General features: G+C 34.1%; 4 protein-coding genes across 10 annotated transcripts; 2 read left to right on the top strand and 2 right to left on the bottom strand.

Annotated features, from left to right (window-relative positions):
- LOC125071899 (dynein light chain 2, cytoplasmic) lies at window positions 1-1,887 on the bottom strand. Of its 5 annotated transcripts, none has more exons than XM_047682324.1 (3): window positions 1,770-1,887; window positions 848-968; window positions 1-532 (listed from the first exon to the last, which is right to left on the bottom strand). In XM_047682324.1, exons 2-3 carry the CDS (start codon window positions 953-955, stop codon window positions 371-373), a joined length of 270 nt encoding a protein of 89 aa, XP_047538280.1. In that variant the 5' UTR covers window positions 956-968; window positions 1,770-1,887; the 3' UTR covers window positions 1-370. The 5 variants fall into 5 exon arrangements, with proteins under 5 accessions (XP_047538280.1, XP_047538279.1, XP_047538282.1 ...); XM_047682323.1 differs by lacking the exon at window positions 1,770-1,887 and adding an exon at window positions 1,409-1,532; XM_047682326.1 differs by lacking the exon at window positions 1,770-1,887 and adding an exon at window positions 1,040-1,197 and having other exon boundaries at window positions 848-980.
- A 380-nt stretch (window positions 1,888-2,267) lies between these two features.
- LOC125071896 (serine/arginine-rich splicing factor 1B) lies at window positions 2,268-7,241 on the top strand. 2 transcript variants are annotated; one of them, XR_007119943.1, is made up of 7 exons: window positions 2,268-2,622; window positions 3,823-4,036; window positions 4,612-4,758; window positions 5,146-5,216; window positions 5,299-5,450; window positions 6,082-6,748; window positions 6,939-7,241. XR_007119943.1 is itself a non-coding variant. In XM_047682320.1 (6 exons), exons 1-5 carry the CDS (start codon window positions 2,444-2,446, stop codon window positions 5,429-5,431), a joined length of 744 nt encoding a protein of 247 aa, XP_047538276.1. In that variant the 5' UTR covers window positions 2,268-2,443; the 3' UTR covers window positions 5,432-5,450; window positions 6,082-7,241. The 2 variants fall into 2 exon arrangements, 1 of the variants encoding a protein (XP_047538276.1); XM_047682320.1 differs by having other exon boundaries at window positions 6,082-7,241.
- On the bottom strand, window positions 7,235-9,745 carry LOC125071894 (2-methoxy-6-polyprenyl-1,4-benzoquinol methylase, mitochondrial). The gene is made up of 7 exons (XM_047682313.1): window positions 9,431-9,745; window positions 9,132-9,281; window positions 8,867-8,996; window positions 8,583-8,718; window positions 8,320-8,408; window positions 7,634-7,745; window positions 7,235-7,384 (listed from the first exon to the last, which is right to left on the bottom strand). Exons 1-7 carry the CDS (start codon window positions 9,600-9,602, stop codon window positions 7,283-7,285), a joined length of 891 nt encoding a protein of 296 aa, XP_047538269.1. The 5' UTR covers window positions 9,603-9,745; the 3' UTR covers window positions 7,235-7,282.
- A 229-nt stretch (window positions 9,746-9,974) lies between these two features.
- LOC125071898 (protein GUCD1) lies at window positions 9,975-12,121 on the top strand. Of its 2 annotated transcripts, none has more exons than XM_047682322.1 (5): window positions 9,975-10,304; window positions 10,553-10,745; window positions 11,385-11,460; window positions 11,578-11,765; window positions 11,932-12,121. In XM_047682322.1, exons 1-5 carry the CDS (start codon window positions 10,286-10,288, stop codon window positions 12,119-12,121), a joined length of 666 nt encoding a protein of 221 aa, XP_047538278.1. In that variant the 5' UTR covers window positions 9,975-10,285. The 2 variants fall into 2 exon arrangements, with proteins under 2 accessions (XP_047538278.1, XP_047538277.1); XM_047682321.1 differs by having other exon boundaries at window positions 11,385-11,469.
- Window positions 12,122-16,250: the final 4,129 nt, after the last annotated feature.

The following is a 16,250-nucleotide window of genomic DNA, read 5'->3' as shown; positions in this document are numbered from 1 at the left end:
TTATTAAGAAAGTTTAATAATAATAGAAGTTTCGAAAATATCTCCAGTGAAGAATTAACAAAGAAAAATTAAACAATAAATTTAGGTAAGTACTAACATATGACTTTATGCTACGCTAGGTACAGTCTAGTAATTAACTAAAATTTCCCTCAAATATAAATACATAAATACACTAGAAGTGAATGTTACCCGAGTGAACTTCTTAAGAGTAGCTAACGGTACAAACGTACGAGTGAGGTGCGTCAGAGATGAGCAATCACACACACAGGCCTCCCAACCGCTCCCAGCACTGCGGGTGAGCGGTCAGGATGAAGCCACGGTCCGAGTCTGCCACTAACAACATAAAATTTAGACGGAACGGGGAGGCGGCCTAACCGCTCTTGAAGAGGAGTATCGCAACTTGGCCCAGATAGAAGTAGATGAAATGACGCGTCTCGTGCGTCACATACGAGCCAAAGTTCCTTCCAACGATGCAATGCCATGTTGGGTTGTACTTCTTGTCAAATTCCTTCTTGATGAAGGCAGCTATATCCTGCAATCGTCCAATGGTAGTTGGTTAGGTTAGGTAAATAATTGCCACCCTGAACTAGGAGTTTTATAATAAATACCATATACAAATGTGAAAAACCTATTTTAATTCTAAATAATCAAATTTATATATATAGAAATTAAAAAAAATAGAATGTATGCTCTAACTATACTTCCTCATTTAAGACACCACAATTATTGAAATCACTTTTATATTATGTAAATATCAACAAAGGCCTATTATATACGGACATAGATGTATGCACCAAAATAACAGTATTAAACAAATAATCCTATAGAAAGAAAAGTCAAGACTAACCTTCTCAATGTTGAACTTTTCGAGGGCCTGCGTCGCGCAGTCCACAGCATCCTGCTGCATCTCCTCGCTCATGTCAGCATTTTTTATCACCGCTTTGCGGTCACACATCTTGTCTGTATAGCTGTGAAAACACCTTTAAATCAACGTGAAGCCTTTGACATCTAGAAAAATAGGGTAGGCACTCGACCTTACGAAAAAGAATCTAAATACGACTTTAACACTTAGCAATTCGTTTCATATTCCACGGACGACTTCGTGACATCGCCAACACTTGACGCGCGCCAAATAAGTCGAGTACGTAGACACGATATTACTTGCATATAAAACCCTCGGCGCAGCGTAAAGGTTATCGAAAACTAAGCACCTCTGACTTTATTAGTTTTCCACATGCGTGGACCACGCCATCGATTGTTTATATTCAATAGCGGACGCTATAAATAACTTCTAAAGGTCAGGCGCGAATCTATCCCCCGCGCGCCCTTTATGAATTTCCTATCCCCTATCTTTGATGTAAAGATTTTTAATAGACCAAATATGAACAATTTTACGTTTAAAAAATACCTGATATCGCCCAATGCTTGTAAGGGTTTTTTTGTAGTTATTTTAACTGTAGCACTCGCTTTAATACCCGTCATCAAAATATTAAAACTAAACTTGAAATAAGTTGTTCACGTTCCGCGGATTAACAAAGATAATTTTATTCCAATACCATGAGGGTTATCACCATAGAAACATAAAAATTAAATCAATAAAAGTACTTTAGTACAATTTTTTTGCTAATGTTAGCGAATTATTGAGCCACTGAGAGTTTTGTACACAATTTATACGTAAATAAATAGATCTAATGATGATAAATTATATTTAAATATAAAATAATGTACTTAATTAATAAATACACTGAACACATTTGTTTATTACTTACTTTTACGTCGAAATATGAACAAATTCTCACGAAATGATTTTGATACCGGAGATTCCTTGCCTACTTTCTAGAGGATTCTTTCAAAGGCTTCTTTCAGCGGAGAATGCCTCGTGTTGCGCTAGAGGGCGTTCTTAATTTAAAATCGTTCGAAAATCAAAAAATTGTATATTTACTGTTTCATAAATTATTTACAGCCATCAAAGTTAAAATTTACAAAAAATATTTCAATAGCAGTTTTATACACGTTTTATTGTTAGTGTGGTTTGATTAATTTTTTAAAATAATAAATATGGTTTTGCAAATGTTTTGTTTAAAATGAAATAATTATGATTATAAAATCTAATTCAAATGTATGTTTCAAATATGTTAATTATCTATGTATTACTTTTAAGAATTTATTGATTAATCAACGAATTATTTGATTCTTACAATGATGTATTTTTATTAGTATTGAGTATACAAGTATCCGAACTTACAACGCTTTTCACCAACTAAAACCAAGTCTACGTACTTAGCTACTTACCTCGGTCGCCATATTTAATTTGTTAAAAAGGCCGCCGACCATTCGTTATTTCGTAAGCAAGTTAGTTAGTATAGTGTGTACCTGAAATATAGGAGTAAAATCAATAAATCCTTTATATTTTGTAGTTTTATATTTAACAATTAATCACAAAATGTCTGGAGGTAGTGGTGGTAGCAGAAATGAATGCAGAATATACGTTGGTAATCTGCCCCCTGATATCAGGACAAAGGATATCCAAGATCTTTTTTACAAATTCGGCAAAGTAACGTTTGTTGATTTGAAAAACAGAAAGGGACCACCATTCGCTTTCGTTGAATTTGAAGATCCTCGGTAAGTGCTTAGTAGTAATACGTATCCCTTAACGCCATGATTGAGCATGTTACTTAGTAATTATATAGGCTCACAGCTAATAAAATTATAATTCACAAAAATAAATACTAATCTGTGTTCATTTTACATGTTATTCCTATCGTTGTTATTATATATATTATTTACTATTACTATAATGTTGAGCAACAAAAACAAATAATAAATATCCTTTAATTTCATTCGCCGACTGAATATGTATTAATATTGTTGGAATTTAAATACATATTTTACACACTATGTATATATAGTATCTCATTAAATATGTGCCTAATCAAGAAGACAACTTATTTTGTTTATGAACAATGGCTTAACAACTATGTTAAGTCATATGTTCTACTATTATAGACCATGAAACAATTGGAAATGAATCTTATCATTTTGTACTCATTGGCTCACACTTAATTTCGTAGTTATCTCTTGGACTGAGAATATCTGTCCACTGCATCATCTCACTGTTCTATCCTTTCATAATTAATAAAAAAATAACAAATTTTATGATTTTTTTATATAACACTAGTAATCTGATGTTATTAATAAGCCATTCAATTAAATATTTTTTTATTATAGATGCACATTATAGTACTTACTATAAATTACTTTTTTTTAAATATTAAATTTCAATATATGCGATATGGATGACCAGTAACTAATTGGGTATGAGTGACATGCAAGTGTTCCTTTTTTATTGGCGTCTAATGATATATTAAAAATAAATGTTGCTTATTGATATACTCTATAATTAAAATAGTGGAAAAGAGTAACTACTAAGTTTCGTGCTGGTTCTTCTCAATAGAATGTACTTCCTGAACAGGTGGTAGTGATGGTTAATTCAATACTAACACAACAATTAAAGTGTTTTCATGTGCCCACTCGAATAAAGAATATTTTGATTTTGATTTACTATACTGAACATAAATGATAATAATATAGAAATGTTACATTTTTTTTTTAAGAATAATTTTTGATTGTTTATCAAATTACCGAAACTTGAACATTTGTTTAATTGTATGATTTTTTACTACTGCTTGTAATCGAAATAAAGTTTGCAAGTTATGATGAATAATTAAAAAGAAAAATCTTTAGAAGGTAGAAAACCGTAGGAATGTTTGTCCACATTCCACGAATTGTTTTGCCATTAACGGAGTAGTGGTATACTCGTAGTGACGCCGACGACGCGGTCCGCGCGCGCGACGGCTACGACTACGACGGGTACCGGCTGCGCGTAGAGTTCCCGCGCGGCGGCGGCGGAGGCGCGCGTGGCGGGCGCTCGCAGCCGGACCGCTTCGGCCCGCGACCGGCAGCGCGAGGCCCGCCCGCCCGGCGCTCCGAGTACCGCGTGCTCGTCACCGGCCTGCCACCTTCGGGCTCCTGGCAGGTGAGTGGCCGCCGACCCACTTACACCGACTCCGACTTATTGAATAGAAATTGCAAAATTTGCTACAAAATTTACTTGATACGTAAGAAACTATAACGTAGGTAGATAAGTCACATTGTATAATTGGATATTATATATTTCAAGTTACAGTGTGTTTAATCTCTAGGTCATTCTACATAAATCGATTTCAAGGTGACCATGTGTTACAAATCATTTTTATGAATGTTTGAAATAATAATGTACCTTCTAACATTTGAAAATTATACTTAGTATAAAGATAATTTTTAAATGAAAACTCCTCCTACGACAATTTATTAACAACTTTGTCTACCCTATTACACTCAACTAGTTCTTCCACTTTAATTTTACTTCCAAAATACCGATAACAGTTTCGTCGAAGTTCAAAACGCCATTTTTTCGCAAATCTATAGGATATAACATATTTAATCAAGCTCTCTACCAATGATATCGCGCCAATTTGCTGTCAGATGTTGTTTATTTGGCATTTCTTCTGTTATGACTAGAATAGAATATAGTAGGTCTATAATTCTGACAGTATTTAAAACTAATTTCAGGATCTAAAGGATCACATGCGTGAAGCGGGCGACGTCTGCTTCGCGGACACGTTCAAGGACGGCACGGGCGTCGTCGAGTTCCTGCGACATGAGGACATGAAGTATGCTGTGAAAAAACTTGACGACTCTCGTTTTAGAAGTCACGAGGTAAGTTACGTTTTGTTTTTATTTGTCTTCATAACATAAACATATATAACGGTATAACCTATTCCAATGAAACTAGAAAAGAAGATAAACAAACCTTAGATTTACGTATTTCATGCGATTTGCTAATATATCAGCATTTTCGCAAATCCATAGTGAATTTCATAGATTATTCGAGCTCTCGACCAATGATACCGCGTCGATGTGTTGTCAAATGTTGTTTATTTGACTCCTTTCATCTTATGGCTGTAATAGCGTATAAATTGATCTCTACTTAAATCAGAGAAAGATTTTTGGAACTAATGTATATATTATTATCAATTGTAATATAACAGAATATAAATAAATAGTTCGGAGCTAAGCAATAAACGAAATCGTCATCGATCGCAGGGAGAGGTGTCATACATTCGCGTGAAGGAGGACTACGGCAGCGGCGGCGGCGGCGGCGGCGACCGAGACAGGTGAGTGCAGCGCGACGCGGCGCCAGGCCTGGCGAGTCCCGCGCGAGTCCCGCGCGAGTCCCTCACGAGCCCGTGTGCGCAGGTCGCGCTCGTACTCGCCGCGCTCGCCGTCGTACGCGCGGCGCCGCGGCTCGCCCACCTACTCGCCCGTGCGGCGCTCGTACTCGCGCTCGCGCTCCGCGTCGCCCGCGCCCGCGCCGCGCCGCGCCTACTAGCCGCCGCCGCCGCCCACAGGTACGCCTCGCCTCGCGAGCTCAGCCGCCGCTGGGGACGTTTTATTTGTTTTATGATTATTTCATTATATTACATTATTTTGTCCCGTTGCTACTAATGCTTTTTACGAGACTTTCACAGTTACTTTCATGGATAAGGAAACTTGGACTATATTTTATCGTTGGATTCTCGGATCGGATCGAACGCACTAGAGGGACACTGAGGCTGGATCGGGACAAAATATTACACAGTATCAGCGATGTAATCTTTATATTATATCGTTTGGAATTTATGTGGACCGTGACCATACCGCGCGGCCTCCGGACAGATTTATATTGAATGATTATAGATTAATTTTGAAAAGTAAAACATATTTTGGATACTTTTTTTATAATGGATCAAAGGTCGATCGTGACCCAAAAAAAGCTTTAATTTTTATAATGAAGTATCGATGTCGAATTTCATACCGGCCACGCATCTAGGAAAAAGACATTGGAATAACGAAATTCGTCGAGAGGTCTCGAACGATAAGATCATAGGATCGATTAACGCCTCCCGCCCGGACAGTAGCGGACACTGAGCTATCGGGAGAGGTGTGTAGATGGGGAGAGTTGTGTTGTGGAGGGTGACTGAAGGTGGTGTTGTTCTACAGCGGGCGCGGCGACGGCGGCGTCGGCGGACGAGGCTCCGCTCCCTCACTAGCGCACCAGCTGACTATTGGCATCCAATAGCTAACTTTGTAATCGTGACGAATTGTATCAATTTCGAGAGTATACACCGAATATTGTCGAAACTTGTTAGTTATATATTTGACTTAAGCGAGGGCGCCCTTCGTTCGCTCCGAGCCGCCGGCTACAGGCGATCGAAGATTAATATATTATATTTAATGAAGTAGTCACAAATGTTCATATTATATATTTGTTTTATTTTACTCACATATGACGATTAAATTTTTTATAATATTATGAGAACCCGGCGGGTCGGAGCGCGCCCGTAGATGTATAGATTTATATCGAGCGGTTGAGATCACTTGTAATTAAAGAATTTTCTTTTGTTTCATCCACTGTGGATTGGACTCGATGGATGTGCTTGGCTGGAGGTGTGGAACTGTGCAGTGAGGGTTCTGTAGGGGCTGTAGGGGGCTAGAGCGCGCACTCACTGAGGACTGCACGTCCGGGATCTGCCTCTCTTGCTTTACACTTTAAACTTTCGGATCGGAGGAACCGGACCGGATCGGATCGGAACGGAACCGAACGGATCAGATCGGATCGTCCCGCGGTCGCCGCACGCCGGGATCGCGGAACGTACGGATTCTCAGGGTATGATTTTGAAATTTTTGCCAAATAACTTACGTCGAGTGCACGCTCCGTACCGGAAAAATTAATGTTTGTTTGACATACCCTTAACACTATCCGCTTCTCGATGTCTGCGTTACTAGACGTAGGCCGGCGAGGCGACGGGCTCTGGCTTTGCTCATTAGTCTCACCTAACAGTTGATGTCATTCGTAGCATGCTTGTCGAGCTTGTATCGGCCTGTGCCCGACTGGTTGTAGTGGTTGGAGCGACTGGAGTGATCGAGGATGAGTGTGGCGATCGAACGAGAGGATAGTGGCGATGTATTCCTGTTATTCCGAGTGTCTATCCACGTGAAATTAAACATTAGATTTAAAGCGTTGTATTTTCATTTGATGCGACCGATCGTGTCGATTATTCGATATTGTAGTGTAAATGTTCGATTGTAATTTAGGTACTGGATCTGCATTCCAAAGACCGACAGAGTTTGATGGACTTTAATAAATTCAATGGAAATTATCATTTGTTTTATTCAACCCTATTAACATAGAACTAATTCACTAGAGTTTAAATCCTGAATGTATAGCACACACTCCGAAAGTTAAATTTTCATAAGTTACTTGTCTGAAGCCAGCCTCTTCAATCATCAATTTGAATTTTTCCTGAAAAGAAATGATATGGGTAACTGTAATGGATTAACATTTAATACTAACATAATAAATAAGAAAGTAACTCTGGTAGTCTGTTACATTTTCACAGTTAAACCACTGAACCGAATTGCATGGAATAAACCTGAACACCATGAAAGGCCATAGGCTACTTTTCTATACCTGACATTAATTCTATTACCCATTCTAAAATGCAGGCGATGCTGCAAGCGAAAACTTTTAAAGTATATCTAAAACATTTACCTGATCTGGGAACTGGCGTATACTTTCAACAAGGTATTGATAGGGTTTCCACTGACCAGCCACTAACTGCCCCATCACTGGGATCATTTGAAATGAGTATTGATCATACAACCTAAAATATAAACAAGGTTGAGAATTAATCTAAATATTTTCAATCGGTGCATTATTATAGTGATCAACAAAACAGAAATAATGTTTCTAATAAATATAAATGTATTGTATCCTATAAAAATCACTGGATATCCTTATTTGAATCTAAAGTTGGTGCCCTGACTCAACACAATCATACAATATCAATCAATATAACTACTGACTTGTTCCTTATCCACAAGTGGATATTCGGAAACCCAAATTTATCTACCCATTCTGAGAGGCCACACCATTTTCGTAATTCACTTCAGATTGTTCTCCTGACTTAACCCAAGTCCCCATCATGTTTTTTAAAGTAATGTTACATTAAACATCATTGTTCTTTATGTTAAAGATAAGTATGCACATAAAAACAAAATATTAAATTGACAAATATTAATTAAAACAGGTAAATTAAAAAAAATAAACAAATTAAAAGTACACTAAGTTCAAATCAAAATAATTTTTCTAATCAATGGTATTAAATTAGGTCACTCAGATTAGACAATTTCATTTAAATTCATAGATACTTAAAATTCAAGCATATTAATAGTCACCATTGCATAGTAGAATTAGGTAGCTGACTGAACTCTAGGCACATGAAACGCCCTCCGGGCTGCAAGACTCGGTAAGCCTCTTCCAATACCTATGAAAATGTTGATAAAACAATTGTTTACATTATACATGTGTTGACAACAGTTGTCTCAGTTTAATTTTTGATAAACATTAAATTAGCTTTTAATTAAAAGAATTTACACAAAGAAATTTCAAACAAAATGTAATTATTTTAGAAGTTTTAAATTGTACAAATATACCTCACCTTATCAATATGGGTACAATTCCTAATGCCAAATGCAATTGTGTATGCATTATAACACTCATCAGGTAGAGGTAGCTGCTCTGCATCTGCACACAGCCAATCCACATCCACTGGTGAATTTTTTAAGTAGCCTTGTCTAGAAAGATTTTTTTTTCTCCTATAGATATTTTAAAATATTACCAAATAAAATTAAATGGTTCTAAAACAGCAAAAGAACCATTTAAAGAATTACATAATTAAATACAATATCATCTATTTCATACTATGTTTATTAGAATATTTACTTTTCAGCTCGAACTTTTCCCACATTTAGCATACTCTGGTTGATATCACTAACAGTCACACTGCTACGCTTCTCTGTGTCAGAGTTTGCTCGATTTCTTAAATAATTTATATACCTAAATGTAATATCACCTGTAAATTTTAGCATAATATGATTATATTAAACAAATACTATGTTAAATGTGTTCAATCTGGCTAGTTAATGGCATACTATAATATCAATAATAAAGTTTTAAATTATTATAAAGAATTATAAAACCAACATACCCGTTCCACCGGCCATGTCCAAAAGTTTAGTTCCAGGAGTAGGAGCGAATCTCATCATAAAAATATCTTTCCATACTCTATGTACCCCAAACGACATCATATCATTCATTGTATCATATTTATCTGCTACTGTTTCAAATACTTGGTGAACTGGATGGAGAAATAAATAGAGCTATTTTATACAAAACAGGACAAGGTTTAACTCTTAGGATCAAAAACTTATGAAATTATATAGGTGTTGATGAAATTATGTGAATGAAATCATGCCAATTTGAGCAAGGGTGTATTATTTGTGTAACCTTTTTTGGTTTTTTCATCTTCATCAACTGTTTCAAACCCAAAATGCGTTTTTCGTTTCTCTTCATTATCACTTTGCGATGCCGCTTGTGCGCTATATCTCTGTATACCGCAGAGCTTCTGACATGATTTCGTAATATTAATAAATTGTAGAAGTTTCCTTTGTAATACCATTGTCTTTGTATACTTTTAACTTAAATAAGATTGTACTTAATTCTTACAGTACATGAGATAATTAGCTCAAGAGAACTTTAAAAAATTCAAAATAATATGAACATATCATTCGGTCTAAGGATCTTTCAAATATCATCAAAATGTCAATGTCAAATATCAGTTTTAAGTAAAGGAGGTTTCAGACTCTTGATTGAAAGAATCACAGTGTAAATAATACGCCGTAAATATTACGCCGAAAATATTACGCCGTATTTTCGATACTCGAATTTGTGCATGGCTTGAATTGTCATCCTCTGCAATGCAAACGTCTAATTATTTAGGAGATTAGCGTTCAGCTTAAAAAAAAAAAAAATCGTTTCAAAACAATCTACATTATCGCTTACGCTTATCAGAAGTGGTCGCGAATGTGGAGAACGCATAAGATTAAAATGAAAAGTTACCTTTATGTTAAAACGGGATACAAATGGGACTCGATTGTGTCTAACATTGTTTTATTATATTCATGAATAAGGTCGATTATTTGAATCATATATAATATTATTTAAATTTATTCTATTTTGTAATAAGCATTATTCTATTTAAGTGATAGATAACGTATGATAAAATACTGATAAATATGCGCGATAAGTTGATAGTATGTAAAAAAGCTTAACATTACATTATAATAATGTTAGGAATACACCATGGCCACAGCGAATAAAGGTATGTATGGGTGCATAATTTCAACTACATAAACAATGTAAATTTTAGTAATTATAATAGAGATCACAAAACAATTATACACCGGTAAAAATATTTTTGAGAGAATATATTGTGATGCTATGAGCAATTTTGTACCTAAGTAGTTAAAATTGAGAAAAACAATAAATTTTATTGTTAAAATTGATTTAAGGCTATTTTGTTTAACATAATTTCAAAATATAACTAAATGAAAATACACGGTTTGGCAGAATTAACGCTAATTCAAAAAAGTATCCCTCACATCCAACAACGATACAACTGGGATTGTGGGGTGACTTGCGTCCTCATGGTACTCCCTGAAGATGACAGAAACGACTTTCTGGCTAACTTTTCAAAAATATGTGAAGAAGAGGATTTTGGACAAACTACGTGTACTATTGATCTCTGCTATTTACTAAAACGGTAATTATTATTATTTGATTATTACTTTATTTTAACCTTTTCTCTAATTACGAAATGTTTGTCCAATACGTAAAATTGATTCACAGTTAACGTTAACTTTCTTCTTAACGCAGCATGTAATGAGGTACATCAATAATATTTATATCAACTATGACAACATGATAACGTTACAAATGATCTAAGAAGTAGGTAAATATTTACTTTTTGTCTACTGAAAACGAGTAGGTAAGTAGTGTACACATTAAATGTAAAGCGAAGTCACTGTATAAGAAAAGTTTTTCCAATATGAGTGATAACTTTACATTCATATTATTTATCGAAATTATTCAAAACCTTTAAAGCAAAACAGTACATTAGTTTGGCTAGAGTGTACATGTATTCCTGATATTATTAAAAGAAAAATGAAAAAAAGAAAATATTATTAGTTGTGGTAGCATGACAAAGCATGACGATTTGAATTGTATTTTTAAGAGCTCACTTGAATAAAAAATAAGATAGAATATATTAAGACGTAAAAGAATATTCGACATATTTCGTGACGTTATGTGTTCATAGGGATTTCACGAAATCTCTGGTATCTTTATTTCACTACGAGCTGTGACAAATCTGTTTTTAAATAAATGCATTCACAATTTTCAGATATAATATTGAACATTGCATGTACACAATAAGTCAGTTACCTAATAAACGAACACTTAGAACTTTTAGTAATACTGTAAGTAAGGTTAGTCAAGTTTAATAATTACTTTATATACCTTTTCTCATTTCATTTCACCTAAACAAAAATCAAGATTAATAGCCGGGTAAACTTAATGCGATTCCTTTGTTCCAGACAGCATTTCGAATATGTAAAAGATTTGCCAACGCGTCCATTGATGGAATTAAGGTTGTTGATGCTGTTCTCTCTACAAAAGATATATTATCTCACGTAACTACCAAGGGACCCGCTATTGTGCTCGTGGATGCTGCTTTATTATCCTGTGATCTTTGTAAACATAACAAGCTTACATCAGAGTTTAGGTAAACCATTAAATTTAAAATTAATTTATACAACGTTAAATAAAGTCAGAGTAACAATTATTACCAGGTCTGAAAATAATATAGTCCGACCTAAAATAACATCCATTTCTTTATCATAATATAGGAAGAAACCTGAAATTAAGTAGTAGAATGTTTATCCTTTTAGACGCATACTGGGTGGATCGTATCGTGGGCACTATATCGTGGTTGTCGGATGGTCGGGTGGCAAGCTGCTGTACCTCGACCCCGCACGACCGGCTCCGCTCTGTGCCACCGTACCCGCACGACTGCAGAACTCAAGACTGGCTCCGGGCACGGATCGTGATATTATTTTAATCTATTGTGATTACAGATGATAATTCGAATTAATAAATATAATACTTATTACTTTTATTCTTATTTTATTTGTTATTTATTTAAGGTATAGTCTTATGTACATATTTTATATAAAAAAAGAAAAACATAAACTTCGTAACATACACTGATATGTATACCCATTAAAAATGTACCTACACAACACAATTGTGAATGGCTCGCCTATTAATAAAATATTTATAACATAATTTAAGAAAATCATCATACTTGACGACGTTTATTTATAGCTGGTTTAACTAAGTTATAGTTTTAAGAAAGTAATCAGAAAAGTATTTACTTTTCTGATTATATATATTTACTATTCTATTTAGAATAGGTAAAACTTTTGTAAAAGCACAATGTGAATCGTGAAATATGTCGACGCCATGTACGATTTCGATATTTCATTATATTTAGTACCTACATAAACGTTTAATGGGAGATTGATTTCTGAAACAAGTGTTCGCGAAAGGGATGTGAAATATTATCGATATATTATAACAACGGGGATATCTAGAAGTAACTGATATTGACATTTATTCGAGAAGGTTGCCGCACTTTACTTATTATTTTATGCAGGACACAAAGAATTTAGATATCCACGCTGAAAACACGCTGAACACTTTCAATGCGTTGCGATTGCTCACTAAAAGATGGATTCCAGATTACACTTGCGAACTCTAGGTGACTTCTTACAAAAGCATCATATAAAGTCATTTTAGTCTTAGGACGAGAAAAACTTTACGTATTACATTTAATAAATCCTAAGAATTAAACTTTAATAACGATTTATACGTTTGAAGTCCTATATGCGATTTGAAAGGTTAGGTTTCTGTCAATATGAATATACTCCAGTCTTTAATCTCTGGCAGCTCTCAAAATACTCATAACATCATAAATTATTATTATTCTTACATAATTATAAAAATATTATCATGTATCTTAATAAAGTTTTTATTATGTAATGGCATACATTCGAATTAAATTCGTTGTTCGTTAGGATTGATACGATGTAATAAAGAACATTAATTTTATAGAAAAAAAAACGGGTCTTAAATGTGGTAAAAGCTAAATGTTAACATTTTACAATGTAAACAAAAATATACAGATTTAATAATGACATTGCAAAATTATAACATAATCTGCGTTACCTCGTGCTACATTTATTATTTTCATATAAAATTAAAAAGCTTGTCTATAGTTCAGGAATCCCCCTACCGAGATATTCATCTGTGTCATTACGTCACGACAAATTTGTACTACTTAATTCAAAATCAAGAAATATTTAAATTACTTTTATATAAGTATTCAATCTTTGTCATTGTTTTAAAAAACAAATATATATTTAGGAAAAAACCACAATATATTTTTAGGAAATAAATACCGTAAATGAAATAATATAAGTACTAAGGTACCTACTAAAAACATTCAAAGATAGTAAAATTATTTCATACGATTTCTTGAGAAAATATAAACGTTCTGTGAATTAATACTTTTTAAATAATTCATCGCAAATGCAATCTACAAAATGTTACATGAATTTCTTACACAGAAATGACGTATTAATTATATAATATGTCATACGATAATAGATTATCATAATATGAATAATAACCAATAAACATCCAGAACCTAATATTGACCTTTAACTTAATATTTTTGTGTGCACTGTGCACTACTTAACCATAAAGACATACTAGCGCTTTAATATAATTTGACGCGTTCCGGGAAATCCCATCCAACGTTTTCCAATATTATGCTTATTTAGTCATTTAAATTTTATTACGTTGCAATAAAACCTATTTTACATTGGTTATTTTAAAATTCTCACAGTATGAAAGAAGATATAGGGTTGTGACGTTGGCGGTATAGTCTACGCTTGATTGTTTTCAAGGTTTTATTTTTAGCAGAGGTAACTAATTATTGAAATACTCACTCTATACTTATTTCTTATTAAATCAATAGCTTACTGTGCACTGCGGATTGACTTGTTTTATTGACAAATATATAGACTACTAGATTTTATTAAATCCCTTAGGTTATATATATTGATTGACAACCGATTCCAATTAAATGAAGGCTATTTTTTAGATAACCCCAGACAAAGGGAAGGGACGTAATTGTAAATCCTGGTGTACACTAGTTGGTGTTGGTACCTACAAATTACTTAAAGAGCCACGGATTATTAGGTCACTGGTAGAAACAATTGTATTTGTTTATATAAATATTGAACATACTTAATACTTCACAATTAAATTGAATATATTAATGTTATTTACCAACTTATACTGAATGTTATAAATGCGAAAATAACTCTGTCATTCTGTCTGTTCCGCTTTTACGGCTAAACCACTGAACCGAATTTGATGAAATTAAGTAAGGAAATAGGCTGACACGCAGGCGGAACTAGTGATGTATATATACTCAAAGCCTACTCCATTTTAATTTATATATTTGGTATCATTTTGTCATAATTCATAGCGACGGCGACGTTATTTTTCGATTACATAGCATCATAATCATCTGTTTAGGTATGTTGAATATACAATCGTAGCAATTATATTATGTGCATCTTAAGCAAATAAAATAGACTAATGACTCTGTACAGGGCGACCAGCGTGGCTCTACCACTTTTAGAATGTGTTAATTACTGCTAAGCTGTAACACTGTTACTGGTTTTGATCTCGATTGAGTGGTGACAAGTGATTTATATATTTTTTAGTGCAAATGTTACATTTGACTGCACTGAACTTAAGACATACCAACGTGGTCCTGTTCATCATAATAATTTAATATTACATATAATTTTACTTATAGTAAAAAAAAACTTTATTCATAATACTAAAATATAATTATTATTGTACATGCAAAATGGAAAAAAATTCCCGCTGAGTTTCTTTCGCCGGTTCTTCTAAGGTCCGAGGTGTTAAATTCCGAACCGGAATAGATTTTTGACTATCAATAAGCAAGTGTAAACACTTCTATATTGAATGAAGATTTTTGACTTTTACTTTGACTTAATATAGTGTGTCGCTCAGATGGAGTCGCGGTGGATGCTCAAAATAGTTCCTTTTAATATGATGATATCCTACTATAGATAAGTAGCGCCAATAACAGAAAAAGTAAAAGGAAATCGTTTGATTTGGTATGGACATGTGAGGCGCAGAGCTGACACGTAACTAAAAGCGAGATGAATATGAGCCAAGAGAGAGGGAGTGGAAAAGGAGGACATAAGAAGACATAGATAGAGTGTGTGCGGAAGGATATGAGTGATCACATGACTAATATGCCTTCTCAACTAATGTATTTTTTACAAATGATTTGAATTAATGAAACGGCAATATTAAAAATGTCTGCGGAATTTTAGTATAGAAACGGATACCTTGCCCCAAGAAGAATTTTTTGACTTTGTGGAGTCGAAAACTTGGCGTTATAAACTTATCCTTACTTCTTGTGCACATACAATGATTATCACTTATTTTATGAAAGTGATCAATGTTACTGTGAATACGCATAATATTGTTGTAAATATATTGTGACGCTACAACAACAAAACATCCCGAAGAGAGTCTCTAGCTCCAAGATTATAAATAGACCGGATTGCTCTCTTGCTTTAGTAAAATAAAAACAGACTCAATATCTGCAGCATTACCCCAAATTAATTATGCCATATGACATAATACTGTGACAATAAACAAAATATACTAGACGAGCGGTATGGATATCAGTTAGTTGTCTATCTTTTATAACCGCATAAGCTGCGGAGCTGAGTCTTCCTGTCACGGACGATAAATGATGACTCCACTGAAGTTTGGAATCCAATGCTATTCCCAAAAAAACCGTAGTATCGGCTACATCAAGACGGCCAGCATTTAAAGATATATTATAATTTTGCTTTCTAACATTGGGTAGGGTAAAAACTACACATTTTGTTTTTTGAGCATTCAAAACTAAATTGTTTACTGTATACCAATCGTGTATCTGTGATAATGCACCGTTCACATCGTCAGCAAACAACTCTACAGCACAAATACCTTTAACATAGAAAGGAAGATCGTTTATATATACTAGAAATATAATACAAGACATATAATATAGTCTATTACAATCTATATTGTACACATTACCATG

Source organism: Vanessa atalanta, chromosome 20 (assembly GCF_905147765.1).
Source record: "Vanessa atalanta chromosome 20, ilVanAtal1.2, whole genome shotgun sequence".
NCBI lineage: Eukaryota > Metazoa > Arthropoda > Insecta > Lepidoptera > Nymphalidae > Vanessa > Vanessa atalanta.
The sequence above is the reverse complement of the archived record's forward strand: the minus strand, read 5'-3'. Positions and strand labels throughout refer to the sequence as shown.

What these genes read in the sequence shown, in the direction of transcription:
- LOC125071899 (XM_047682323.1), bottom strand. Translation starts at nt 1,482, where the DNA reads ATGACGGGTATTAAAGCGAGTGCTACAGTTAAAATAACTACAAAAAAA. An exon ending in CAAGCATTGGGCGATATCAG is followed by an intron (nt 969 to 1,408) that starts GTATTTTTTAAA and finishes GTGTTTTCACAG; the next exon opens with CTATACAGACAAGATGTGTG. An exon ending in AAAAGTTCAACATTGAGAAG is followed by an intron (nt 533 to 847) that starts GTTAGTCTTGAC and finishes GGACGATTGCAG; the next exon opens with GATATAGCTGCCTTCATCAA.
- LOC125071896 (XM_047682320.1), top strand. Translation starts at nt 2,444, where the DNA reads ATGTCTGGAGGTAGTGGTGGTAGCAGAAATGAATGCAGAATATACGTT. An exon ending in CACCTTCGGGCTCCTGGCAG is followed by an intron (nt 4,037 to 4,611) that starts GTGAGTGGCCGC and finishes AACTAATTTCAG; the next exon opens with GATCTAAAGGATCACATGCG. An exon ending in GGCGGCGGCGACCGAGACAG is followed by an intron (nt 5,217 to 5,298) that starts GTGAGTGCAGCG and finishes CCGTGTGCGCAG; the next exon opens with GTCGCGCTCGTACTCGCCGC.
- LOC125071894 (XM_047682313.1), bottom strand. Translation starts at nt 9,602, where the DNA reads ATGGTATTACAAAGGAAACTTCTACAATTTATTAATATTACGAAATCA. An exon ending in GGACATGGCCGGTGGAACGG is followed by an intron (nt 8,997 to 9,131) that starts GTATGTTGGTTT and finishes TAAAATTTACAG; the next exon opens with GTGATATTACATTTAGGTAT. An exon ending in CCTAATTCTACTATGCAATG is followed by an intron (nt 7,746 to 8,319) that starts GTGACTATTAAT and finishes TTTATATTTTAG; the next exon opens with GTTGTATGATCAATACTCAT.
- LOC125071898 (XM_047682321.1), top strand. An exon ending in TTAGTAATACTGTAAGTAAG is followed by an intron (nt 11,470 to 11,577) that starts GTTAGTCAAGTT and finishes CCTTTGTTCCAG; the next exon opens with ACAGCATTTCGAATATGTAA. An exon ending in AAGCTTACATCAGAGTTTAG is followed by an intron (nt 11,766 to 11,931) that starts GTAAACCATTAA and finishes TTATCCTTTTAG; the next exon opens with ACGCATACTGGGTGGATCGT.